This window comes from Sciurus carolinensis, chromosome 2 (genome assembly GCF_902686445.1).
Source record: "Sciurus carolinensis chromosome 2, mSciCar1.2, whole genome shotgun sequence".
NCBI classification, from domain to species: domain Eukaryota; kingdom Metazoa; phylum Chordata; class Mammalia; order Rodentia; family Sciuridae; genus Sciurus; species Sciurus carolinensis.
The window spans coordinates 54,169,411-54,197,359 of NC_062214.1; the positions used below are offsets into that span (position 1 = coordinate 54,169,411).

The 27,949-nt window shown below is 38.4% G+C and overlaps 1 protein-coding gene across 2 annotated transcripts in view; it reads left to right on the forward strand.

The window, feature by feature from the left end:
- The window catches only part of Iqgap1 (IQ motif containing GTPase activating protein 1), a 106,166-nt gene extending 91,529 nt beyond the window's left edge, over positions 1-14,637 (forward strand). For both annotated transcript variants that reach the window (XM_047539549.1, XM_047539550.1), the window contains 5 exons: positions 1,187-1,399; positions 2,264-2,430; positions 4,414-4,536; positions 9,515-9,623; positions 12,258-14,637. In XM_047539549.1, coding sequence (XP_047395505.1) covers positions 1,187-1,399; positions 2,264-2,430; positions 4,414-4,536; positions 9,515-9,623; positions 12,258-12,371 — 726 coding nt within the window. In that variant the 3' untranslated portion in view covers positions 12,372-14,637. The remainder of the gene's footprint in view (positions 1-1,186; positions 1,400-2,263; positions 2,431-4,413; positions 4,537-9,514; positions 9,624-12,257) is intronic.
- The last annotated feature ends 13,312 nt before the right edge of the window (positions 14,638-27,949 follow it).

The window sequence follows — 27,949 nt, forward strand, 5'->3', positions numbered from 1 at the left end:
CAGAACCTTTTATGCAAAGATTTGGATTCTGTCAGCATAGAGATGATCATTAAAGTGTTAAATTAAGAGAAATGGTCATGGGTCACTTGGAAGTACCAAACCCATGCAGAGAAAATGCAGAGCAGATGAGCAAAGTGACAACCAAGAAAAGGCATTGGGGGCTGGGGTTGTAACTGAGTGGTAAAGTGCTTGCCTAGCATGTGTAAGGCACTGGGTTCAATCCTCAGCACCACATATAAATAAATAAATAAATAAATAAATAAATAAATAAATAAATAATAAAAGTTTTGTGTCCTTCTGCAACTAAGTTTTTTTTAAATAAAATAAATAAATAAAAAAGAAAAGACATTGAATTTGGGATGGGAGAATGGTAATCGGTGATGAGAGCCGTAGAAACTGAAGTTAGATTGTAAGTTGTTAAAGAAGAAAGTGCTAAAAGACTGGAATAGCAAGTATAGATCATATGTTGGGCAAGGATGTAACAAACAAATGAATGTTAACAAGGAAAGATGGCAGAATCAAAGGTTTTGTCCTTGTTAAGATATTGTCATTTGCAGTGGGTTTAAAAGCAGAGGGATGGCTTGATTCAGCCTGAACAAGGTGGCCTAAAGAATTAGCAAGAATTTACTGATCACTGATGTTGCATTTTTGTAGTTATGACATTCAGGGAGCCAGATTTTGAAAAAAAATTTTTTTAAATAATTTTTTTATTTTTACAGACTGCATTTTGATTCATTGTACACAAATGGGGTACATCTTTTCATTTCTGTGGTTGTACACTATGTAGCTTCATACCATTCAAGTAATCATACATGTACATAGGGTAATGGTGTCTGTCTCATTCCACCATTTTTCATACCCCCTCCCTCTTGTTTCCCTCTATGTTATCTAAAGTTCCTCCATTCTTCTCTCACCACGCAGCCCCACCACCCCCATTATATATCATCATCCACTTATCAGGGAGAACATTTGGCCTTTGGTTTAAAAGCACATGGTATCTATCATTTACTGCCTCTACTTCATGCAGTTTCTCATTTGTCTTTTGATAGGGGGTGTATAACTTGTTCCCTCTGTTTCTAGATTGAAATTTGAGAACTGTATAAATTCAGATGCAGATAAGCTATATAAATCTCATTTTAGAATTAGTGTAGCAAACTTATCAAGAACTTGTTTTTCTCATTTGTAGGAAGCAGAACATCAGAGGGCCATGCAGAGACGGGCTATCCGTGATGCCAAAACTCCTGATAAGATGAAAAAGTCAAAATCTGTGAAGGAAGACAACAACCTTACTCTCCAGGAGAAGAAGGAGAAGATCCAGACAGGGTTAAAGAAGCTAACAGAGCTTGGGACTGTGAACCCAAAGAACAAATACCAGGAACTGATCAACGACATTGCCAGGGTATTGAATTTGGGGGACATTAATGGCCTTGCCTTGTTTAAAGTTGTTTCAGAGGCTCATAAAGGGATAGTAGCTGCTCAGAGCAGAGCTTAAATCATTGTCCCCTCTGAGAAGCTGTTTCTAAGTTCAGGACCTTGCTTGTCTTATTCCATGGCCTAAATTAACAGGGAGAGGACCCTATATTAGAGTTTACTGGTTCTAAATTTGTCCTTGGCCTTAAAGAATTCTTCAGATCTTATTCATAGTTACTATGAAGTATAAAGTTGGTCATCAGATCCTTGATTTGTGCGAGTCATTTCAAGCGAGGGACTCTAATGCAAGCTGAGAATATTAGGTATTCTCCATCATTGCACCAAAAGAATACCATGCACCTAAGAATTTGGTGATTGATGTAATTCCGTCTCTTGACAATAAATTTAAGAGTTCTTCTACATGAAGTTGTACACACCTATAATCCCAGCAACCTGGGAGTTTGAGGCAGGAGAATCACAAGTTGAGGCCAGCGTGGACAACTTAGCAAGACCCTGTCTCAAAATTAAAAAAAAAATTTTAAATAAAATATTGGGCTCAAATCCCAGTACTGCCCTTCCTCCCTGAAAAAAAAAAAGAGTTTTATATCAACTTACAAGTAAATTCAAAAAATGTGGAAGTCTGAAAGTAGCCCATTTCCCTGCTACTAGAAGATAAAAAATGAGATGAGGTCTGGATTTATCAATTTGTGAACACAGATAGCTGCCTGTTAGGAATGTGTGCTCATGTTCAATACAGAGTTAAGCATTGCTGGGGTCTAGTGCTGAATATACAATGATCATTCAAGAAGCACATGGTATCATTATTTTCCTAATTTTAATATTTTTGTCTCAGGACATTCGGAATCAGCGAAGATACCGACAAAGGAGAAAGGCAGAACTGGTGAAATTGCAACAAACATACGCTGCTCTGAATTCTAAAGCCACCTTTTATGGGGAGCAGGTGGATTACTATAAAAGCTATATCAAAACCTGCTTGGATAACTTAGCCAGCAAGGGCAAGTGAGTATTTAAAAAAAAAAAAAAAAAAAAAAAAAAATCAACCCAAGGGAAAAACAAGAATGGGGTGGAGGAGAAGTACAGGGAACTGAAGTGACATGGAAAATTTTTACCTAACACATCCTCGATCTCTTTATCACATTAGTTCTCTATTTTGCTTCTCATTATTTGCATAATTGCCTACTTCCATTCAATAGCATGTGATATAAATAATGTGGGGGGTGGGGGGCAGTTTCAAGGATGCTTATGTCAAAGCATTCCTGGTTCCAAAATACCTTCTTGACCTTATAGAAATTAGAGAATCATGAAGATTGATCATCTAGTGGTCCCATAACCTAAGTGCGCTTCCAAGTCTCTTAAGGAATATTATACAAATTTGGATTCCCTAGCCCCTGTAAACAGGATCAGAGTCTGAGAAAGTCTGGTGCAACTTGCCTATAACTGGTCACAAACCATCAGCACACCTATTTTACAAGGAGGGCATGAACACCCAGAGAGGTGACGTGACATGTTCAGGTTCTACTTGAGAGATTGGTTTACTTTTCAACTTTAACCTTAACTTCAAGAATTTTCAACTGCACACCTAAAATCCCAGTGGCTTGGGAGGCTGAGGCAGGAGGATACGGAGTTCAAAACCAGCCTCAGCAACTTAGTAAGGCCCTAAGTAATTTAGCAAATCCCTGACTCAAAATAAAAAATAAAAAGGGCTAGGGATGTCACTCAATGGTCAGTTGCCTTCCTGGGTTCAATCCCTGGTACCAAGAAAAAGAAAAAGAATCTTCTAACCTCAGAAAGTTTTATTGAATAGAAAAGTAAGTACCCATGTACCCTTCACCTAGATTCACTAGTTTTTCATATTTTGCTGCCTCTGCTTCTTCTCTGTGACTTCTTCACTCTTACACAGGTATACTGTCTTTTTCCCTCTGGAGTGAGGCAGTTCTGATATTCAAGGGATGGGAACCAGACTCACCTAACCTAGCTTGCAGAGCTGACTTCTGTGTCCTTTTGTCATGTACCTGAAATTCTTTGTACATTTACTGCCTTTCTGGCACATGGTGTTTCAGGTTCAACTTGTAGCTTCCCCTCACTGAACCTGGAATGAATCAATTCTCCAAGCATCACTGGTTTTAGTTAATGGTACTTAGAAACCAATATCTAGCAATGAGGTGCTTATTGTCCAAGTGGTCACTGCTTTTGGACCTTCTACGCAGACATGTACTAATCCATTGTATAGATGGATAAAACACTTTAATTAATTCTCTGGATAAACTTTTTGTCATTTTGCAAGTGTGAGCTTTATTTCTGAAAATAAATTCCTAGACGTGGAATTGCCAAGTCAGAAATTCTCTGCAACTGTAATTTTGATATTTCCATATATCTTTCATGGCGATTGTTCCCATTTGCACTCCTACCAGTATTTCTGCCCTATTTCTTGAAACCTCCCTATTGAGAGTCCCATATAACTGGATCTCATTTCTCTCTTCTTCCCATGCTTACTTATCAACTTCATGCTTTGATTATCCTAATAGTTTTATAAGACCTATTTGTTTTTCCTTACTCCCATTCCTGTGATTGCTATGCTGACTCAAATGCTTAAAAATTATTTGTTTAAAAAATTTTTCTCTACCTAACCTAGGGGTTTAGAGTGACTCCTTAACCCGGGGACTTGTCACGGTTGCCTCAGGCTTGCATAGGAAGCACTCACACTTGCTGGTAGGTGCCTAGGTTCCAAGAAGGACATAGAAGCATTAAGACAGTGTTGGATCCATTGAAGTGTCCTCACATATAACTTAAACTAAAGCAGGAGCAGTGTAGTAATGTTTCTTCTCCTGTGACCGCCCTGGCAAATCCTAACACGGTTCACTATTCTACAAGTGCTGTGTTACTTAGGCCTATGTAAAGAGTTTTCTGACCTCATTTCCTTGACTTATCAATGAGGATAGTTACTTATAAAAAGAGACATGATATGATTTTTTTTTTAAACAGAGTCTCCAAAAAACCTAGAGAAATGAAGGGAAAGAAAAGCAAAAAGATCTCTCTAAAATATACTGCAGCCAGACTGCATGAAAAAGGAGTTCTTCTGGAGATTGAGGACCTGCAAGTGAATCAGTGAGTGTTTATCATTTTTTTTTTTTAACTTTGTTTTGTAAGTTGATTTTAAAATTCTTGGATTCATCATATCTTCATCTTGCCTTTATTTCTCTTTCCTGGTTGACCACTTTGTATTTTTTAATGTGTTTATTCATATATACATATATAAATAAATATATATACAAACAAATATATATAATTCTTATATGTGCAGAATTTGGCCTCATACACAATTAATTTGTCATAAAATGTATTCCTCTACATTGTTGGTGGAACATTTGTCTCAGGGAACATTCACATTTGTTTCTGTGTGCCTCTTCTTAATTTTTCCTCTTTAAATCAGGAAGCCATTTCTTCTGTGTAGACCAAAAATAAGTAAGAATAATAGTAAGAAGCATTGACTTGTTGATGCCAGCCTGTAATCCCAGTTGCTCTGGAGGCTGAGGCAGGAGGATCCCACATTTAAGGCCAGCAACTTAGACCCTGTTTCAAAATAAAAAGGACTGGGCATGTAGCTCAATGGTAGAACTTTTGCCTAGCATGAACGAAGTCCTGGATTCAGTTCCCATCATTAAAAATCCAAACAAATAAATAAAAAAGAAGCATCTACTTTATTCTACTTGTGGAATTTTCATTTTCTTTTCTGGGAAGCGCCAGCTTTCTTTGCCACATGGTTGCATAGCCCTGTGAGTTCAGACTGCTGAGCTTTTTCATCTTGTGTCTATTTAAAAAGAAACTTTTACATTTTTCTGATTCTAAAATACATATTCATAATTTTTTTTTTGTTTTTTTTTCATACATGTACATAGGGTAATAATGTCTGTCTCATTCTTCTGTCCTTCCCATCCCCATTGCCCCACCCCTCCCCTCACTCCCCTCTGCATAATCTTTCTTCCCTACCCACCCCTCACTATGGATCAGCATCCACTTATCAAAGAAAACATTCAGCCTTGGGTTTTTTGGGATTGGCTTATTTCACTTAGCATGATATTCTCTAGTTCCATCCATTTACCTGCAAATGCCATAATTTCATTCTTCTTTAAAACTGAATAATATTCCATTGTGCGTATATGCCACATTTTCTTTATCCATTCATTTGTTGAAGGGCACCTAGGTTGGTTCCATAGTTTAGGCATTGTGAATTGAGCTGCTATAAACATTGATGTGGCTACATCACTGTAGTATGCTGATTTTAAGTTCTTTGGGTATAAAGCGTGGAGTGTCATAACTGGTTCAAATGGTGGTTCCATTCCAAGTTTTCTAAGGAATCTCCATACTGTTTTCCAAAGTGGTTGCACCAATCTGAAGTCCCACCAACAATTTATGAGTGTACCTTTTCCCCCAACATCCTTGCCAACACTTACTATTGCTTGTGTTCTTGATGATTGCCATTCTGACTGGGTTGAGACGGAATCTTAGGGTAGTTTTGATTTGCATTTCTCTGACTGCAAGAGATGAACTTTTTTCATATGTTTGTTGATAGGCTGTTTTTCTTCTTTTGTGAAGTGCCTGTTCAGTTCCTTAACCCATTTATTGACTGGGTTATTTGTTCCTAAAATACATATTCATTATTGAACTTTTTTTTTTTATGGAGATTTTTTTCTTTTTTAATATTTTTTTAGATGTTGATGGACCTTTATTTTATTCATTTATTTATTTATATTTGGTACTGAGAATTGAACCCAGTGCCTTACTCATGCTAGGCAAGTTCTCTACCACTGAGCCACAACTCCAGCCCTTGAACTTTGAATATATAATAAGGCAAAAAGGAAAAGAAAAAGTACTTTTATTCCCATAAGTCAGAGATAACCACTGAAATAATTTTAGTACATTTTCTTCTGTGTTTCTGTTCACATGAAGATTATCTGTTTGCCCACTTAATCTACCTACTTTTCTTTATTTTAATATACATGTTTTTTTCAGTACCTCTTTCATTTTTATGTGGTGCTGAGGAATGAACCCAGTGCCTCACAGTATTAGGTGATCACTCTACCACTGAGCCCAACCCCAGTCCCCCTACTTATTTTCTTAATGTAAATTAGGATGATATTGTTTATTACCATGTGTCTATCATATATCTTTTTTCTTAAATTGTATTTATTTATTTTATTTTATTTTGAGACATGGTCCCACTAAGTTGCCCAGGCTGGCCTCAAAACTTTCAAACCTCTTGCCTCAGCCTCTTGGGTAACTGGGATTATAGGCATGCACCACCGTGCCCAGCTGAAAGCATCTTATGTAATGGCTACATATTCCCTAATTTAGTCTCTTGTAAAATGCTTAAATTGGTTTTACTTTTTATATTATACATGTGGTAACACCTTCATATGTAAATCTTTGACCCTACTTTTGATTTTTTGGGGGGCGGGGGTGGCAGGAGACCAGGTCTTGCTATGCTGCCAAGGCTGACCTCAAACTCCTGGGCTCAAGCAGTTGTCCCCTAAGCCTCCCTGGTAGCTAGGACAACAGGCCCATGCCACCACACCCAATGTTTGTTTTAATAGAAGATGCCTAGAAATGGAATTCCTGTTCAAAGAAGTTTTTAAAATTATTTTATTATAAAAATACATTAATAGAAAATTTGCTATCTGAACCATGTTTTAAGGGTATAGTTTATTTGTGTTCAGCGTGTTCACATTGTTGTACAACAGACCTCTGGAAGTTTTTCATCTTGGAAAACTCTACCCATTAAGTGGCACCTCCCCATTTCCTCCTCCTGCCAGCCTCTGGCAACCACCAGTATTAGTTTCTGCTCTGTGAATTTGACCATATTAGTTACCTCATAAGTAAAATCAGACACTGTCTTCTTTTGCTGGCTTATTTCACATACCATAATATCTCAAGTTTCATCCATGTGACAGGATATCCTTCCTTTTTAAGGCTGAATAATATTCTGTTGTATGTATGTACCACATTTTGTTTGTCCATTCATCTGTTGGTGGATGCGTGTGTCGTTTCTACCTCTTGGCTAGTGTGAATAGTGTTGAAACAAATGTGGGTTTGTAAATATCTCTTTGAGATCCTCCTTTTAATTCTTTGGATATGTATCCCAAAATGAGATTGCTATGTCATTTGGCAATTCTAGTTTAAATTTTTTGAGGAACTATCATAGTATTTTCCAGAGTGGTTGAAGAAAAATATAAATTCGGGCTGGGGTTATAGCTCAGTGGTAGAGCACTTGCCTAGCACGTGTGAGGCACTGGGTTTGATCCTCAGCACTGCATATAAATGAATGAATGAATGAATGAAATATTGGTATTAAAAATACATATATAAACTCCTAACATATATTGCCAAAATATTTCCCACTAGTGTCTGAAGTATACACAAAAGTACTTATCTCACTATTTCCTTGCCACCACTGAGTAATGAATAAGATAATTTATGTTTTTTATTTTAAAAGTTAAAAAATATTTCCTAAAAATTGTGTTTTTTTAGATTTCTTGTTGAGGTGTTTGGTTTTGTGACAGGTTGCTTTCTTTTTTTCTCTTTCTTTCTGGTACTAGGGATTGAACCCAGGAGTGTTCCACAGCCCTTTTTTATATTTTTATTTTAAGACAGGGTCTCACTAAGTTGCTTGCCTTAGGGCCTTGCTAAATTGCTGAATTGCTTTGAACTAGGGAATCCTCCTGCCTTAACTCCCAAGCCACTGGGATTACAGGTGTATGCTACCACGCTCAGCACATTATTATTGTTTTTTTAAATACAGATTATTATCTGTGTTTTCTTTGATCACATTTTCAATGGGAATCTTAGTCTCTCTGTTTTTTGTTTGTTGTGAGTTTTTTTAGGGGTTGAGTACTTTATGTCTCTATCTCATAATATTTATCATTCTCTTCCCTTCTTTTTTGTCATTATTTCCCACTGCTGTTTAGGTGCCTCCCTCTACATGCCCCTTTTTCTAATTCATTATTATAGGCCCAGAAGACTGTTAACCAGTAAAATTGGTTAGATTAATTAGCTCATAAAACTTTAAGGAATAACTTTGGAGCGGGGTGCGGTCGTACATGCCTGTAATCCCAGCGCCTCAAGAGGCTGAGGCAAGAGGCTTGAGAGTTCAAAGCCAGCCACAGCAAAAGCAAGGCCCTAAGCAATTCAGTGAGACCCTGTCTCTAAATAAAATACAAAAAAAAGGACTGGGGATGTGGCTCAGTGGTTGAGTGTCTCTGAATTCAATCCTAGTAACCCCTCCCCACCCCAAAAAAGAAAAAGCAATAACTTTGGAGTTACTCCAAACAGAATGCACATTTCAGTGCATGGGTTTTATGAGTTCTTTTAGCTTCATGGTGACCTCTTTTACATCCTTTATCATCCTCAGCTCTGTTCCTAATAGGTGATTAATTGAGTTCCATAGTTGAGCTCTGGAAATTTGGGGTGGTAGACTTTATTCACCTGGGGAGCAGCATAATCCTACTTTTTTGGTAGTGCTGTAGAATTTCCTGGCATGTAGCTTATTGAGACTGAGTAATATAATAATAGCAGTTTAACTTGGTCATATTCAGTGCATTTAAATATATAGCACCTACCTTGTCCAGAAAACCTCCTCCTCTTGTTCCTTTTACTGACTCCCTTTGCTTTACCTGCTCAGTTCTCCCAGTCCTCAAACATGCCTGCATCCAAACACAGATGCTCTCCCTCCTGCCCACTCTCTTCCTGGTTCTCCTTTTATCACAGAGTTTCAGCAGTGGCCATGTGGAAGACCAAGGGAATTCTCTGATGTTACCTTTTCACAGGTCTCTTGTGGCAATCCCCAGTGGTTCCTCTTTGAGTAGAATGCAAGGGTTGTGCTATGAAGAGAGGTCACCATTCTTCCCTCCAGGTCCCAAAGCAAAGGGTGCTGAGCAGTGGCAGTCCATGCTGCTTCACCTGCAGCAAGACTTTGAACCTATACCTCTGCCCCTTTTCACCCACAAAGACTGAATTCATCCCTTTTCCTATTTCACAGAATATTGTTATGAGAACATAAAAAGCACACCCACGTGTTATGTTTCAACAGGTTTAAAAATGTTATCTTTGAAATCAGTCCAACAGAAGAAGTTGGAGACTTTGAAGTGAAAGCCAAATTCATGGGAGTTCAAATGGAGACATTTATGCTACATTATCAGGTGGGTATGCACAGGTAGAACTAAAATCTCTCTCTTTGAAGTAGTTATATTCTCATCAAGGTGGGGGAAGGAGATAAAATGAAGACCCCTTCGGGGGAAAACTGTCCATGTTCAGCTGAGCTTGGCTCCACAGAGGGGAAAGAAGCCAAGTGTTTGAATGTGTCTGATTTGGCCTGTGCACTCTGCAGAGCTTTCCAAGATATGTGAATCTTCAGGAAGTGTTTAAACAATCTTCCACTTAAGTGTTGCCAATAAACTGAGATGATACCTTAGACTTGAATGAAAGGCTTAGGTATAAGGGTTAACAGTATAGTTTGATTTTTTTTTTTTTCTCCTTTGATTTGATATTGATACTTAGAAGTTTAGTGTTCTTTTCTGTCTCACTAAGTTACTGAGGCTGAACTGGAACTTGTGATCCTCCCACCTCAGCCTCCTGAGTCCCTGAGATTACCTGTGTGCACCACTGCACCCTGCTAGGGTTAGATGTTTTCTGATGAGGTGTGTATAAATTGCATCTTTGTAAGTTGAGTCCCATTTTAAATTCAAAAAGAACTCTGCAGGGATTCCCTAATTTTTATTTTAAGAATCTAATTTTTTTCACATTAAAAAATATTAGGGCATTGAGAGAATTCCTAACAATGTCCAGACTCCTTTAGTTTTGTGTACGTAACACTTTATAAATTTTGTTTTGTTTTGTTTTCTCCTCCTGTGCTGAAGTTCAAACCCAGAGCCTCAAGCATAGTAGGCAGGCTCTCTACCACCAAGCTGCACCCCAGGCCCTATAGGCTGTTACAGTTCCATTTCTCAAAGTGCTAGCTACACTCTGTCAAACTGGGTAGATGCCTTGCTATGAACATGCACGTGAACATGTTGTTCCCTTTACTTGGGTGCCTTTCCTCCCTTTCCCATCCCTTTTACTCCTCCATCTAATAATGAATACTTGCCTGTGTGTTACCATCTCCAAAACCACCTCCAATCATACCACAATAGTTGGTCTCCCCTTTGCTTCAATAGCCCTGAGAGACATCCTTTGTTTATAGTACATGTTGACGCATTTCCCTCCCACCCCCCACAAACTGTGCCACTCCTTAAGGACAGGTAGTATGTCTTAGTCATCTTTGTTTCCTTCTCAGAAACTAGTAGATTCTCAAAGCATATTGGCCAAACAAATGTGAAGTGATTTTGTGGTACAAATAGCTAACTAAATGTTTCCACACAAAAAAGACCCACTTATTCCCTCATTTTCACCAAATACATATGGGCCTACTAGTCTGCCTGAAGTAGTTTATTCATTTATGCTCAAGTTCATTAAATGTGGGGTAACTGCTTAGATGCAAGGTGATATATTAGGCATAGGGGGACGCAATAGTCCCCACCCTCATGGAGCTGCTAGGAGTTTTCCAAAAGATGGATTGATTAAATCTTTGGGTCACTTTGGGTCCTTTAACCCTTGCTTTCTCATTCCCACTCCTCTAAAGTTTATAGGTAGGAAGACCACACCAATTCCTTAAACTTGTTCTGCATGGTGGAGCATAGTAGGAAAAGCAGCAGCTTTGTAATCAGGTCTGGAGTTGCCATGTCCAATTCTGATCTGCTGAGCACATCATTCAACATCTCTGAGCCTTAGCAGATCATCTTCAAACCTGGTGTAATCTCACTTCATAGGATTTTTGTGAGGACTTAAAAATGTATCTTATAATGTATCTAAACAATGCCAGCACAGGGTAGGCTCCTTAAGTCCTCTTTTATCCCTTGTCGTCAAAATATAAAAGATTTCTCATGTGAAATAGAAATTAATTATGAATCTAATAGAGAGGTGGTATGGATGTAGTGGTAGAGCACACATTAGCATGAAAGAGACCTTGGGTTCAATCCCTATTGAAAAAGAATCTAATAGATGTTATTAAGACATTACTAGTCTTGTCTCACTTTTTTTTTCTTTTCTTTTTTTTTTTTTTTTTTTTTTTTTAGTTGTAGATGGACACGATACCTTTATTTTTTTATCCTTAGGTGGTGCTGAGGATCGAACCTAGTGTCTTGGTGGGCAAGCGCTCTACCACTAGGCAACAACCCCAGCCCCCTTGTCTCACTTTCAGTGATTAGTATATTTCATCATGTCTTACAATGCTTCTGCCTTTTCCAAATTTCTTAAAACTGGTGACCCACAATGAAATGAAATGGGAAAATGTCATTGTAACTTCTGAAAAAGGGTTTTTTGCAGTACTGGGGATGGAAGCCAGGGTCCTACACATGGTAGGCAAGTGCTCTACTACTGAGCCACATCCCTAAGCCCCCTGAAATAAAAAGAAGTGTGTGTGTGATAACTGACATGCTTTTTCTTTCCAAGTTTGGTGTGCTTTAAATATAAACAATATGACTCCCTAATGTCAGATTAACCAGCAGGTCCCCTTGGCCAACATGCCTGTGTGCTCCAGCTCCCAGGGTATTTGTGCAGGGGGCAGTCATGTAGCTAGAAACTTCTGTCTCGCCCTGCTTCGCATCTGGCATAGGAAACTTGCCTTATTCCTTCTGGATCCCTCCCTACGTTGTGTCCTTTCTTTTGTTGTTCCACAGATTTGACTGACTGCCAAAATGATTTTTTTTGTTTTTTGTTTTTTGTTTTTTTTTTAACAGGACCTGCTGCAGCTACAGTATGAAGGAGTTGCAGTCATGAAATTATTTGATAGAGCTAAAGTAAATGTCAACCTCCTGATCTTCCTTCTCAACAAGAAGTTCTACGGGAAGTAATTGATCATTTGCTGCCAGCTCAAGAAGGGTGCAGGAAAGAAACACCTCACCACTTCTTTCTAGGATCCTTCCTTACTTGTTGGAAGCGGAGGCCAACACCACAATGATGCCCCGTTCAGTACTCTCCCAGTGCCCCATTTTTAACTCCTGTCACTCTAAGGGACATTTGTTGCCCGTTTTTCATAGTGAAATTATATTTCAGACTTAGTGTGACCCTTCTGTTTCCTTTTTTTTTTTTTTTTTTTTCCATCATTTAGGGAAGAGTGGAAACTCCACCAAAATCCCTTGCTGTTGTTATAGCCTTCGAAGTGGAATTACTATTTTGTAAGCTTTGGTGTTTGTGTTACTTAGTAATAAGGATAGTGGAGTTCAAATTTTTGTTATTCAGAAGTGGGAGTTATTGACATCAATAACAGGTACACATAACATACACAATTAAAATGTCAGGTTATCAACAGTTAATTAGGTTGTCATTTGAAAGTGAAGCTCTTTGCCAGGTGTGGTAGCGCACATCTGTAATCCCAGCAACTTGGGAGGCTAAGGCAGGAGGATCACAAGTTCAAGGTCAACCTCAGAAACTTAGTGAGACCCTGTCTCAAAATAAAAAGGAGTGGGGATGTAGCTCAGTGGTAAAGTGGCCCCTGGGTTCAATTCCCATACTACCAAATTAAAAAAAAAAAAAGTAAGGCTCCTTTATATTTCTGTCTCATTAGTAAAATCAAAGGATATAGGGGATCATTGATTCTCTTCCATTTTACTTTGTAGTCAGGAGCTAATACGAATAAATCACTGTTCTCTGTTCAAATGAAACAGATTTAGAGAAAAGGAGATATTGTTTTAAAATTTCACTATCAAATTTGGGCAATGCTGTTAGTACAACCCCTTCTCCATTGGATGAGAGAGTTCCACTGATAATGTTCAGCTGTCTTAAGTAGATGCAGAGTGGGCTGAGGCACCCACCTGTGTATACCCCTGTGCAGAGATTAACTGCATCCCTACAGCCAGGAAAGTCAGCAAGCTGTTCTGTCTTCAGAGTACCTTATTAAACATAGATTTATTTCTTTAAATGTGAGTGATAGGAATTTTAAAGATTTATATAATGCTTCAAAAATCTTTGGAATACTCTGACAAAAAGTTTTTAAAAATCGGTTTATCTGTATATCTGAACTCTAGAAACTTTCTTATAGCTAAAACACTAGGGTTTATCTGCAGGATTGCAAGAGATAATCCTGCCTTAAATAGCTAAAATAAAAACCAGCAAACCTATGTTACACTTGAGATTAAAATAAAAATTTCTTCCCAATTCTTTCTCTTCTCTTGCTGTTCACATTTGTGCCTTTATTTTATAGACCCCAATTTTCTGGGTTTAGTCAAAACCAATTCAGTGCTAAACATTGAGTTTAGGAAGCTTCTCTTCTTAGAAAAAAAAGTCATAAACGCTTTTTTTCTTTTCTCAGTCTGTTTATCCTGGAAAATAGATTGAAATCATGCTACTGAGCCTACAGTTTTCTCTAAAATTTTGGTTCAGTACTCTTTTATCATAAAACAAAATTAACTAACATAATTTTACTGTTGTATATTTAAAGCCAATAAACTGTTTTGATGAATAGTAAGTTATGTGGTGTGTCCCTATGACAAATGATAAGTCTTGGAGAAGTGTTTTTGCACAGATTTGCCATTTGCCCTGTCCTTGTTTTTGGAAGACATTTTTTTTTTTTTAGCAAACGTCTTACTCAGATTAAAAGAAGATGCTCTTGAACTAGCAGCATCTCAAAAACTGGAAGTAACAAAAATGTGTCAACCCTGTTTCCTTAAAAGAGGATAATCATCCCAAATGCTTGTCCCAGAGCCTGCCTCCAAGACAGACAAGAATGAACAAAGTTTGCAACTCCTTTAATAAAATAGGATGACTCAATTATTTTTAAGTATTTTGTCCCTGAAATAACCATTTCTAACGCAAAGTAATGCCAAATGCACTTTGGGAGTTTTGGTGACAACTGTGTAGAATTACAGTTTTAATAGCACAGGGATCACCCCAATAAACTCTGAAGTCGCGGCACTGAAACCATGTAGCACTTTTACTTTATTTATTAGCTATAGCATTCTGTCTCATCTCACTTTTTCTTTGACCTTCTCTTTGAGCAGGCATCATGACATTTATCATGAATTTACTTCCTCCCAAGAATTTGGACTGCCCATCAAGATTGTTGCTACACACAATTGCCTTTGTATCTCTGTATGAAATAAAAGGTCATTTGTTCCTGTTTATGTTTATTTTTCTCAGTTTCATTGTTAGCAGTTCCTGCTAAACAGTGTTAACTAGGGTGAGATTTAATAATTAAAAACCACAACAAAAACAACCCCTCTTTATAGTATTTTAAAGGAGCAAGCACCAACTCTGCTATCAAATCACAGAATCCCACCCTGGCCTCTGATCCCCCAGGGATATTGTGTGGGTGAACTACATCCCTAGATTTTTTTTTTTTTTTTTTTTTTTTTTTGAGATAGGGTCTCACTAAGTTGCCAAAGCAGGCTTTGCCTCAGCCTCCCCAGTAGATGGGATTATAGTCATGTGCTAGATTTCAAAGTAAATGTTTTTCTTTGCTGTACTAGGGATTGAACCAAGGACTTCACACATGCTAAGCAAGCACTCTACCACTGAGCTTCATCCCCAGCCCTTTTTATTTTTTTATTTTGAGATGGGGGTCTTACAAACTTACCCAACCTGGCCTCGAACTTGGATTCACCTGCCTTTGCACACCCTAGTAACTGGGATTTTCAGGTATATGGACCACAATGCTCAGCTCCTTAAGTGATTTTTAATGTGCAAATTTAGCCTTTTAAAATTTATTATAGCCAGCTCCAGTGCATGCCTGCAATCCAGCAGCTTGGAAGCCTGAGGCAGCCTCAGCAACTTAGTGAGGCACTAAGCAACTCAGTGAGATCCTGTCTCTAAATAAAATACAAAAAGGGCTTAGGATGTGGCTCAGTGATTGAGTGCCCCTGAGTTCAATCCCTGGTACCGCACCCCCCCAAAAAAATATTATTACACTCAATGTAGCCTTAAAAGAAATGTTGGGAGCTGGGATTGTTGTTCAGTGGTAGAGCACTTGTCTGGCATGTGTGAGGCACTGGTTTAAATTCTCAGCACCACATATAAATAAGTAAAATAAAAGTCCATTGACAACTAAAAAAGGTATTAAAAAAAATGTGGGGAGCAAAATAATGCCAGTTAAATTCTGATTGACTAATTAATGACTGGAGGTTTAAACTGCAGCAACATTTTACTTTTTTGCAGGTAGTAGGGATTAAACCCAGGGTGCTCTACCAATGAGTTACATTCCTCCATCCCCACCTTTTTTTAGATTTTATTTTTATTTTGAGACAGGTTCTTGCTAAATTGCCTAGGCTGGCCTTGAATTAGCAATCTTCCTGCCTCAGTCTCCTGAGTAGCTGGGATTACAGGCCTGTGCCATCATGCCCACCTTACATTATTTACAGGTGGCAGTACACCAGGTGTTGAGCAAGTGTAGTGTGCTCTTCTGGGTATACACTACTATGTTCTACTCTGTGTTCCTAAGTGCAAGTCACCAGAGAAGACTGGGGGAAGTTGGCTACAGAAAAAGTAAATAGCAATAATAAAAGGAAAAGGTGGCAACCTTACATAAAAATGCATATATGTAAGCATCTCGTTGTCTTTGAACACTGGCCAAACTGTTGGAAAATTAGTATGAAATTAGAAATGGAATAGCTTTAAGCTGGCATACATGAAAAATTGGGAGGTGGATGGTTTGTGTAAGTGGCTAGCAATGGCCCCCGATGTCTCTGAGGAAGAGCTTGACTTTCCTGGCAGGGAGACCTTGTGGAATTTATCCCGATCTTCAGTTTTCTCATTCTGTAACAGATGGTGCTGCATGGTAGGTTTTTTGTTTGTTTTTAATTTATATGTAGTGCTGAGAATTGAACCCAGGACCTCACACATGCTAGGTAAGTGCTGTACCACTGAGCCACAACCCCAGCCCCTGCGTGGTAGGTTTGTTATTGAAAACTCAAGTAGATTATAAAGACTTGTGCTCTACATTTTCCTTCAAGGGAGTGAGAAAAAAGGTGTTTATCGAGGGCTAACATTCGATAAGGAAAATGACTGGGATGATCAAAGGAGGAAGATTTCACAGAACCTGGGAGTGATGCTGGTAAAGGAAGTGAAGATCAGGGCATGCGGGCCGCCCAGAGCCGTCACAACAATGCTGGTTGCACTATTTTTGCCCATTTAACTCTGAAAACAATTTGGGAAAACTTACATGTTCTCTACACATTTTAAGTTTAAAAAAAAAAAATGCTTATAAAGTGTATCATTGCCAACATATTAGAAATTTTGAGACAAAAATTACTCCAAAGTATGAAATGGAGCCCACCATTATCCATTTTAAAAGGTTCATAAACAAAGCTCTTGGTTAATTAGAAATTTTGCACCGTTTTAAACTCATGTTTCTATTCCACTATCCTCACACTTTTATACTAATGTTTTGGTACTGGAGATTGAACTCAGGTCCTTGAGCAAGTAGGCAAGCACTTTACCACTGAGCTACATTCCCAACCCCCGAATGTAATGTGTTAAAATATTTCTGATCATCCTGTCATAATTACTAAAAAATTATTTTCTGTGCTCATAAGGCTACTAACTCAGCCAGAAAAATATCTTACATCATTACCATTATTGTTAGTGCACCTTTGATCATAGTAAGAGTGTGTATTGTCTTAACAAAGGACTCTAAGAGGTATTTGGAATTCATTTTTTGAGATAAATGAGGGTTTTCCAAAAAATGAAAATTTTTTTAAATGAAGGTTTAAGCCAGATGTAGTGGCACAGGCCTATAATCCCAACAACTTGCATCCCAAGTTCGAGGCCAGTCTCAACAACTTGGCAAGAAAAGAAATTGTTAAAAAGAACTGGAGGACTGGGATTGTGACTCAGTGATGGAGCACTTGCTTAGCATGTGTGAGGCCCTGGGTTCAATTCCCAGTACTGCAAAAAAAAAAAAAAAAAGATTTAATAAATTCGTGGATAAATATATTCTTGCTAGAATGAGATAGGGCTTACGACCAGTGCTCTTCCAATTTTTCATGTTTATAAATATAAGCCCTGAGGAACACTGAGGTATTGGTGTTTTATTAGAGCAATGTTACTTATTAAGATTCCTTAGACCAAATAAACCTCAGTGGCTTATAACAACAACAACAATAAATACAGCCTGATTAGAACTCCCAATTTAGTTGACCACAAAAAAAAAATAAAAAAAATTTTAAAAAAATGAAGACTTGGGGTATAGTTCTGTGGCACAGTGCTTGCCTAACACAAGTGAGGCCTTGGGTTCTATCCCTAGTACCACAAAGGAGAAAGAAAATGACCAGATTTGGAAAAGGAATTATTAGCCAGTCATTAGCCAGGAAATCTACTTTCCTGGAACTTGAGAAGTAGACGAGGGTCTTGTCCAAGACTTTTAAAAAAGATTTTTGAGGAGAGGGTACTGGAGACTGAACCTAGGGGCACTTTGTCACTGAGCTACATCCCCTTTTTTTATTTTGAGACCGTCTTTCTAAGTTGCTGAGGCTAACCTCCTGCCCCGCCTCCAGAACTGCTGAGATTATGGGTATGTGCTACCATGCTTGGCAGAAAATGGCAGCTATGAATCTTACGTGAGGAAAACATTTTTGATAATCTTGTCATACTAATTGGTAACTAAAAATTAGTTACTTTTGATTTAAAGGCAGCTCCTTTAATACATTATGCTAATGTTGCTTTGGGAAAATGAAAATAATATTCCTTTGGCACTATGCTTTTTAACTTTTTTTTTTTTTTAACTAATAAACACAGAGGGAACAGTATAATGAACTCCCATGTGTCCACCATCCAGCTTCAACAATTGTCAACACATGGTCAAATTTGTTTCACTTCTACTTCTGCCTATACCACCCTCAGGTTATTTTGACAATTCCAGCTATAATATCATTTTAACCATAAATACTTCAGTAGGTATTTCAAACATTGTTTCTTGATGGGGTTAATTTTGCCTGTAATCCCAGCAACTCTGGAGGCTGAAGCAGGAAGATGACCAGTCTCTGTAACTTAGGGAGATCCTTAGCAGCTTAACAAGACTCTGACTTGAAATTAAAAAAAAAAAGACCAGTTTTGTTCCCCAAGAGACATCTGGCAATGTTTGGAGATAGCTTTTACTGGTCTGACAAAGGAGTGCTACTAGCTAGCATACCTAGTGGGTAGAGGGTTTAGGGGTGATGCTGAACATTTTAGAGTACAACAGGACAGCACCCCAGAGCAACAATTATCCAGCCTAAAATATTAGTAGTGGCTGGGGTTGAAGCTCCACTCTATAGATAAAGGGGGGAAATCCCCACACTATTATACACTTAAAAAAAAAAAAAAAAAAAAAAAAAAAAAAAAAAAAAAAACTTTAAAATATCAAACATGAAGTCAGTGTTGAGATTTTCATTTGTTATTGTTTAAATGGTTTGTAATCTTTATTTATTTGCAGCACTAAGGATTGAACTCAGGGACACTCTACCACTGAACCACATCCCCATCCACCACCACCACCACCATTTTTTTTTTTTTTTTTTTTCTTTTGAGACGGGGTTTCGGTAAATTGCTGAGGCTGGCCTCAAACTTGAGATCCTTTGCTCAGTTTCCCAGGTTGCTGGGATTACAGGCATGCACCACTGCACTAAGCAACTTTATATGTTTGAATCAGGTACCCAATAAGTTCCACACACTATACTTAGTTGAAAGGTCTCTTAAATTTTTTAATCTATAAATTCTCCCTCTTTTTACTTCCAATTTATTTGATGTTGATCCTATAGAATCACATTCTGGGTCTTTTATTGTATCCTTGTACATCAGACCCAGTTTCAACCTTTTGGCAAGAATATTTCAGAATTCCCATTACATCACATCAGGGCCTTATTTTTTGTAATGTAAAGACCGATCATTGGATTTAGATGTTGCCAGTTTGACCTGACCTGCTCATTATAAAGCTTCCCATCAGAGCTGGGGCTGTAACTCAGTAGTTGAGTGCCTGCCTGCATAGTATGTACGAAGCACTGGGTTTGATATCCCAGTACTGCAAAATAAGGGGAAAATATTTTCCATCAGCTTTTCATCATATATCAAATGGATTCAGAAAATAACCATCTAGATTTCTTATTTCATCAGGGTTTGCAAAGTAGTGAAACCCTATCATTCCTTCTTCATTGATCAGAAATCTTTTTTAAAAAGAACCTTCCTCTCATCACCTATTTCATTACCTTCTGAAACGTCCATATAGAAAGAGATGGCAGGGCTGGGGATATAGTTCAGTTGGTAGAGTGTTTGCCTCACAAGCATAAGGCCCTGGGTTCAATCCCCAGCACTGAAAAAAAAAAAAAAAAAAAAAAAAAAAAAAAGATGGCAAATATTTGATTATCTTTATTTAGCAGTTTCAGAATAAGCTGGTTCCCTAGCATCCATTTTCCAAAGGTAACCAATGAGGTTTTGGTTTTTAAAAATAAATAGGAGCTCCCAGACTTTTAATATATTTGATGTCTTTCTATTTTTTAATCCATGTCATATATATACATATGTGCATATATACATATATATGCTTGTTTGTTTATATTAAAGATATTTTTTTCAATGTTCAAATTGTACTCTTTTGGGCCAGTAAAAATACCTACATGATGACTCTTGAGTCCTTTATACCTGACCCTGGGAATCTTAGTTCCCTTCTTTTCTAATATAAGAGGTTCCAGCTTATCTGGTTATATTTCTCACCCAGACCTAGAATCAGTCATTTCTCTGAGGAGCAGTGATTACTGTTAGTAGGAAATACTATTCAAAGAATATAGAAGGTGCTCCTTGCACTCAATTTTGGACATTGTTTCTAAGCTTTTTCCTTGGGAAAAAAAATTAGGAACTGGGCACAGGGGCACTCACATTTAATCCTATCAATTTGGGAGGCTGAGGCAGGAGGATCTCAAATTTGAGGCCAGCCTCAGCAAATTAATGAGACCCTTTTTCAAAATAAAAAATAAGGGCTAGGGATGTAGCTCTGTGGTAGAACACCCCCAGATCCAATCCCCAGTACTATTCCTGAGGAGGAAAAAAATCAATATATTCAACTCATTGAAAGTGGGGGGAAAAGCCTTAATTGGTAGTTTTGCCAAGCTGATTTCAAGTTACCAAACTAATCACTTTGTTCACTGAGGGTAGAGTTAGGAAGAGATGCTGGTGTGTTTTCCAGAGGTAGTAAACCACTGGTTTTATTTGAAGAATAAAGGGGATCAATTGATAAATTAGTTTAAAGAGCAAGAAAAGTTCAGACTAGACTGAACCTGTGGATTTTAGAAATGTGGATGATGGCCAGGTGTGGCAGCACACACCTGGAATCCCAGTGACTCAGGAGGCTGAGGCAGGAGGATTGCATGTTACAGGCCAACCTTAGCAACTTATAGAGACCTTTTCTCAATGAAAAACAAAGAGGGCTGCAGATGTAGTTCAGAGGTAGAGCATCCCTGGGTTCAATCCCTCGTAACATACACACTACACACTACATACACACACACACACACACACACACACACACACACACACACGGAGTGGGGTTGGGGAGTCTAGACTCAAGTCAGATTATACTGTACAGCTTATATTGGTCCCTTGGGATTCACTCTCTATACTAACCCCACCTCTGCCCCCGGAAGTTGGCCAGGACAATGCATCACTGTCTCTCTACAGTTTTCAATAGGTTTGGCCAGTGGGAGGCACCACCAAGAGACTGGAGTGGGTTAGGACTTGTTCTGCCAGGTCTCTGAATTGACTATCTTTCTCTACCAAAAGCTGTGACTCCTATGGCTCCTACAGGCAGCTCCTTCCAAACAATTACTTCTCCTCTTGGCACCAAGCAATCCCCCACAAGTCCCCTCAGGCCTTCAGAGCTAATGATTCCTGCTGTAACTAGCCCCAAGGGGTACTGTGTTGTTCCTAATCCCTGTCCTATCTCTTAATTAACTTCTCTTCAAATTACTGAGTTTGAGTGTGCCGTTTTCTGCTGGGACCATGACTGATACACAGTTGACCAATTAAGGTCTCAATTAGCAAGAGATTTGGTGGGCTGAGTTGTGTTTTTGGATGCAAAGGAGTAAATTCTAAAGATTTTTAGGAAACAGAATTATTTACTGGATGTTGGAAGAAGATTATGGAACACTGCAACAGTGGGCAAGCAAACGTTGCTCAGGAACTACTGTATGACCAAAAAAACTGGGAAAGTGCTATATTCCTTCATTGAAGGTCACATCACATATTAAAAAGCTTTGAGGCCTGGGGTTGTAGCTCAGTGTACAGCGCTTGCCTAGCATGTGCAAGGCACTGGGTTTGTTCCTCAGCATAAACATAAATAAATAAAGGTATTGTGTCCATGTACAACTTAAAACAACAACAACAACAACAAAAATAAAATAAAATAAAATAAGAAGCAGCAGCTTTGATCTGGGCGTGGTGGTGCCTGCCTGTAATCCCAGCAATTTAGGAGGTTGAGGCAGGAGGATCACAAGTTCCAGGCAGCTTCAGCAATTCAGCAAGGCCCTACTCAACTTACCAAGACCCTGTCTCAAAATAAAATAAAGGGTTGGGAATGTAGCACACTGGTAGAACATCCTGGGTTCAATCCCCAGGACCCATCCCCCACCAAAAAAAGAAAAGAAAAGAAAAGGGAAGGAAGCAGCAGCAGCATCTCAGAGAAGCCCTACTGGGGAGAAACCTGCTGAACTTCTTGTTACCTAAGCTTTCCCAAATGTATTTGACCACACAATCCCATCCCTCTTCCTCTTCTAGAAGCTTCCTGTTAGCTATCAACACTGAGGATCAATGGGGTGACAGGTGTTACAACCAGATCTCCCTCACATCCTTCCTATTAGAGATCAGTGAAACGCATGTTCCAGTGAACCAATTCTGAAATATGGAGAAAGAGGAGGCTAGAACAGAATGTAACTCTAGGCGTTCAATAAATGGTAAATATTACTTAGTAAACAGAAAAGCAAAAATGTGCATTTGTGTGTTACATTTGCTTAGAACTTTGGACTCTGTTCTACAATTCTACTTTTGTAAATTTGTTAATTTGTTAATTTTTTTTTTTTTTTTTTTGAGGGGTGCTGGGAATGTGGCTCAGTGACAGAGTGTTTGCTTACCATGCATGAGGCCCTGGATTCTATCCCCAACACCACGAACAATGTATAAAGAAACCCTTTTGGTCTTAAATTGCAGATACTGATTAGGTCTAGTTTTTATCCATACTTGTCTAGAAAATAGTTTTGATATGAATGTATAAGAAAGCGTACTTCCTTGCTGGGCATGGTGGCACACACCTGAAATCCCAATGGCTTGAGAAGTTGAGGCAGGAGGATCAAAGGTTCAAAACCAGCCTCAGTAACTTAGCGAGCCCCTGTCTCTAAATAAAATCATAAAAGGGCTAGGCTGTGTCTCAGTGGGTAAAGCACCCCTGGGTTCAATCCCCAGTACCAAAAAAAAGTATGCTTCATATGTTTATTGTCCTTGCTCCTAGCCACTGGCCATTGTCATTAGAAAAACACATTTCCAATTCCTGTAGGTATAGAGGCATAGAAATCTGAACAGTAGAGGCACAATCTGAAGATAAGGGAGAAAGGATGGAGAGGTGGGAATTAAAGAATAGCTCCTCCCAGCCAGGTGCAGTGATGCACACCTGTAATCCAAGTAACTTGGGAGGCAGAGGCAGGAAGTTAAGTTTGAAACCAGCCTCAGCAACTTAGCAAGATCCTATATCAAAACAACAACAAAAAACAAACAAACAAACAAACAAATTCAAAGGACTGGGGATATGGCTGCGTGGTAATGTGCTCCTGCTTTAATCCCCAGTACCACACCCTGACACACACACACACACACACACACACACACACACACACACACAATCTTCTAGGCAGACAATTTAGGAAAATGCTGGATCACAGAATGCCGCCCTCCACCTTCTCTATTTTGACTTTCCTCTGCTGCAACAACAGAACCGACTTGTTAATATCTTGATATACAGTAACAACACTGCAAAATAACCAAGGGCAAGACACACATTATTTACAAAGTAACAGTAATTAAACTAACAGCAGAGAAGAAGCCAGAACAAAAATAAACTATAACTTCTGAGTTTAACCTGAAAATAACTGCTACAGAAATGGAGAAATTGTCTTGCACTCTTTATCAAGAATGAAAAGGGATCAGAACAACTTAGACTTAAAATCAGCAAACTAGTTAGTGGACCAAATTTGCCTCTCTGACATTCTAAATAAAGTTTTATTAGAATACAAACACATCCATTTATTTATGTTATTATCTATGTCTGCTTTCATGTGACAATGGCAAAGGTGAGTAGTTATAGGGAAACAAGATCATTTTATCTGCAAAAATCATTTACTATATAATCCTTCCCAGAAAAAAAAAAAAAAAAAAAAAAAAAAAGGAGCTCCTTGGTAAATCTTCCCTGTGTTTAATCCCCAGCACCATAAAAGAAAAGATAAAGAAAAAAAGTTGACCAGCCCCTACTTAGACAAAGGATACAGTTGAGTATAAATTTCCAGAATTTCCTTTCTATTCCTCAGAGGGGAATGCCCCAGGCAGTAGTGCTATGATCAGCAAAAAAAAAAATCTCTCAGGTTTTGAATTCTACCCTCCACCAGAGCAGCCAATCAATACCTGAAAACAACTAAGTTTATAGTAGTACTATTAAGGAAATCATTCTGTTACTCTGCAAGCCAAGTCATCTGGGTTCTAATTCAGAAACAAGGAACTTGATCCAATCCTAAAATTCATGATGCGTCTTTCTTGTGCAATTTCTCCTTGTCTATGTCTTAACTTTTTAAAATTTATTTACTTTGGCAGTACTGGGGATGGAACCCAGGGCCTCATGCATGTTAGGCAAGACCTCTACCACTGATTTCCAGTGCTCTACCTCTGACCCTGTGCCTTAGTTTTTAATTTCTGTCCAGGTAGAGGCCTCCCAGTGACAGGCCCACTCAGTCATGGCCCACCCCAAGATGGCTCCTCCTCTCTCCCCCCATCTCATCTCCAGCAGCATCCAGGCCAATAGTAATCGACAAAGTAGAACACAAAAGACCAAACCAAAGATGAAGGGGAAAAGGTAAGAAGCTGCAAGCTGATTTACACCAAAGGAATACAGAAAGAGAACCAGAGGAACCCAGATTCAGGAGTCGCAGGGTTGAAAACACATAGATTGATTGGAGGTATGTGTGAGGAGAAGTTAGGTGTCCAGATCCCCTCTCCAACGGTACAAACCAGGTGACCACCCTTTTCTCTCTGGCAGTAGGCAGGAGGTCAACTCTGGGGAATTTTGGCCAGAAAGGACTTCAAGTGAGACAGCAAAAGCTTAGAGTGAGGGAATTAGGAGAAAGTCTATACATCAAACAGCAAGACCTTCAATTTTTCTTTTCTCTTTCTTGCAGCACCTAGACCACGAGCAGCCAGGCTTATTCTCCTAGGTAGTAGATTAGATGGTATTCAGGCAGGGAAAGCCGACCTGCCCAAGGGGAAAAAACAAACACACAAACAAGAATAAGCAAACAAGCAAATGAAGAAACAGGCCACTGGGGAGGTTAGGCAGGAGGATTGAAAGTTCAAAGCCAGTCTCAGCAACATAGCAAGACCCTGTCTCAAAATAAAATACAAAAATAGGCTGAGCTGTGGCTCAGTGTTTAAGCGCCCCTGGGTTCAATCCCTTGTACCAAAGAAAAGGAAACACAGGTCACAAACCAAGAGATATTGATACTTAGGGGACAAAAGTGAAAAAAACTGGGTCTCTACTCAATCACACTACTGTGAGGCTCACCAGTCAAGAACTCCCCTTCTCCCAAGGGTATAGCTGATGGTCACACACAGCTGATGGTCAGTTGTTTAGAACTAAATGGCATTCTTTATTACTACCCCCCTCCCATTTTATTTATTTATTTATTTATTTATTTATTTATTTATTTATTTATTTATTTATTTATTTTTGCGGTACTGGGGATCAAACTCAGGGCCTTGTGCTTGTGAGGCAAACACTCTATCAGCTGAGCTATCTCCTCAGCCCGCCCCCCCTCCCATTTTAATAGTAATAATACTTTCTTTTAAAAATGCAGATAGTGTAGGAATATATAAAGTAGAATATAAAAGTTCCCCAGTAGTTTTTATATTTTCAAAGGTAGCATTTGTTAGTCATATGTTGGTATGCTTATAAATTTTTTCTTAAGGTGAACATGGTGGTGAATGCCTGTAATTCCAGTGACTCTGGAGGCTAAGGCAGGAAGAACCCATGTTGGAGGCCAGCCTTAGCAATTTAATGAGGTCCAAGCAACTTAACAAGACTATGTCTCAAAATTAAAACATAAAAATAAAAATAAAAAGGCATGGGATGTGGCTCAGTGGGTAAGAACCCCTAGAATAGAAAAAAAAAAAAATATATATATATATAGAAAAAATAGAAAAAAAAATATATATAGATAGATATAGATATATATCTATATATATATATATATTTTTTCTATTCAAGTATAACAGACCCTACCAGGCATGTTAGCACATACTTGTAATCTCTGTGACTTGGAAAACTAAGGCAGGAGGATTGCAAGTTTAAGGTTAGTCTGGGTAACTCAGTAAGACTCTGTATCAAATTAAAAAATTAAAAGGGGGGCTGGGGAGATAGCTCAGTTGGTAGAGTGCTTGCCTTGCAAGCACAAGGCCCTGGGTTCGATCCCCAGCACCAAAAAAAAAAAAAAAAATTAAAAGGGCGAACTAGTAGGTTTGGTCCTTAGTACTGAAAAAAAAAAAAAAAAAAAGGCAAAAATAAAAGTTCAACAGAGAGGTTGGAAGATAAAGTTGAGAAAGTTTTGTTTATCGGGAAATAGAACAACAATAAAAGGTAGAGACATAGAGACTAGGAAAGAGAAGATAAGAAAGTGAGAAGAGCAATCTGGAACACCCATTAACTGACAGAAGTTCCAGAAATAACCTGGGCTTCGTGATACATGCCTGTAATTCCAGTGACTTGAGATTTGGGAAGCTGAGGCAGAAGGATCATAAATTCAAGGCCAGCCTGCTGGATTTAGCAAGAACTTGTCTCAAAATAAAATAAAAAGGACTGAAGATGTAGTCGTGAGGATGTAGCTCTGAAAATATAGCTGAGGATGCAGCCTTCCATATCTGAGGCCCTGGGTTCCATCCTCAGTACAGGGGGGGAAATTTTTTTTTCAGAAAGAGCAAAGAATATAATAATAACGATAAGACAATCTGGGGTTAGGGTGAGGTAGAAAAATAAGCAATTCTCAAAAAATCGGTTTACCTACAAAGAAAAGGGAAACAAAGGATAAACAGACTTCCCAGTAACAACACTGGTAGTGAGAAAACAGTGGAATGAAGCATTCAAAAATCTAACTAGGAAGAACTTCCAGTGTAGAGGACTATTTTTAGGCAAACTGACAATCAAGTATGAGGATAAAATTTAAAAATCAATTGTGTTACTATACTCTAATGATGAATCAGTCAAAAGAGAAATTTGAAAACCATTCATTCACAATAACCTCCAAAAAATAAAATACTTAGAAATCAATCTAACAAAAGAGATGAAAGACCTCTACAATGAAAACTATAAAACACTAAAGAATGAAATTAAGGGCTGGGGAGATAGCTCAGTTGGTAAAGTGCTTGCAAGCACAAGGCCCTGGGTTCGATCCCCAGCACCAGAAAAAAAAAAAGAATGAAATTAAAGAAGACCTTAGGAGATGGAAAAATCTCCCATGCTCTTGGATAGGCAGAATTAATACTGTCAAAATGGCCATACCACCAAAAGTACTATACACATTCAATGCAATTCCTATTAAAATTCCGATGACATTCTTCAAAGAAAAAGAAAAATAAAGGCCCAGAATAGCCAAAGCAATCCCTCATGATAAAAACAAAGCATGATGCATCACAATACCAGGCATTAAATTATATTACAGAGTTATAGTAACAAAAACAGCATTGTCACTAAAACAGGTATGAAGACCAATGGAACAGAAGACACAGACACAAACCCACATAAATACAGTAACCTTGTACTAGACAAAGGCACCATAAATCAATATTGGAGAAAAGACAGCCCCTTTGATAAATGGTGCTGGGAAAACTGGAAATCCATATGTAATAGAATAAAAGTTAACCCCTATTTCTCACCCTGCACAAAACTCAACTCAAGGTGGATCAAAGACCTAGAAATTAAATCAGAAACCCTGTACCTACTAGAAGAAAAGGTAGGCCCAACAATTCAACATACTGGCACAGGAACTGACTTCCTGAAGCACAAGAAAATAAAAAATCAATAATGGACTGGAATCAAACTATAAAGCTTTTTTTTTTACAGCAAAAGAAACAGTTAAGGGGCTTTGGTTGTGGCTCACTGGTAGAGTGCTTGCCTAGGATGTGTGAGGCACTGGGTTGGATTCTTATCACCACATAAAAATAAATATAT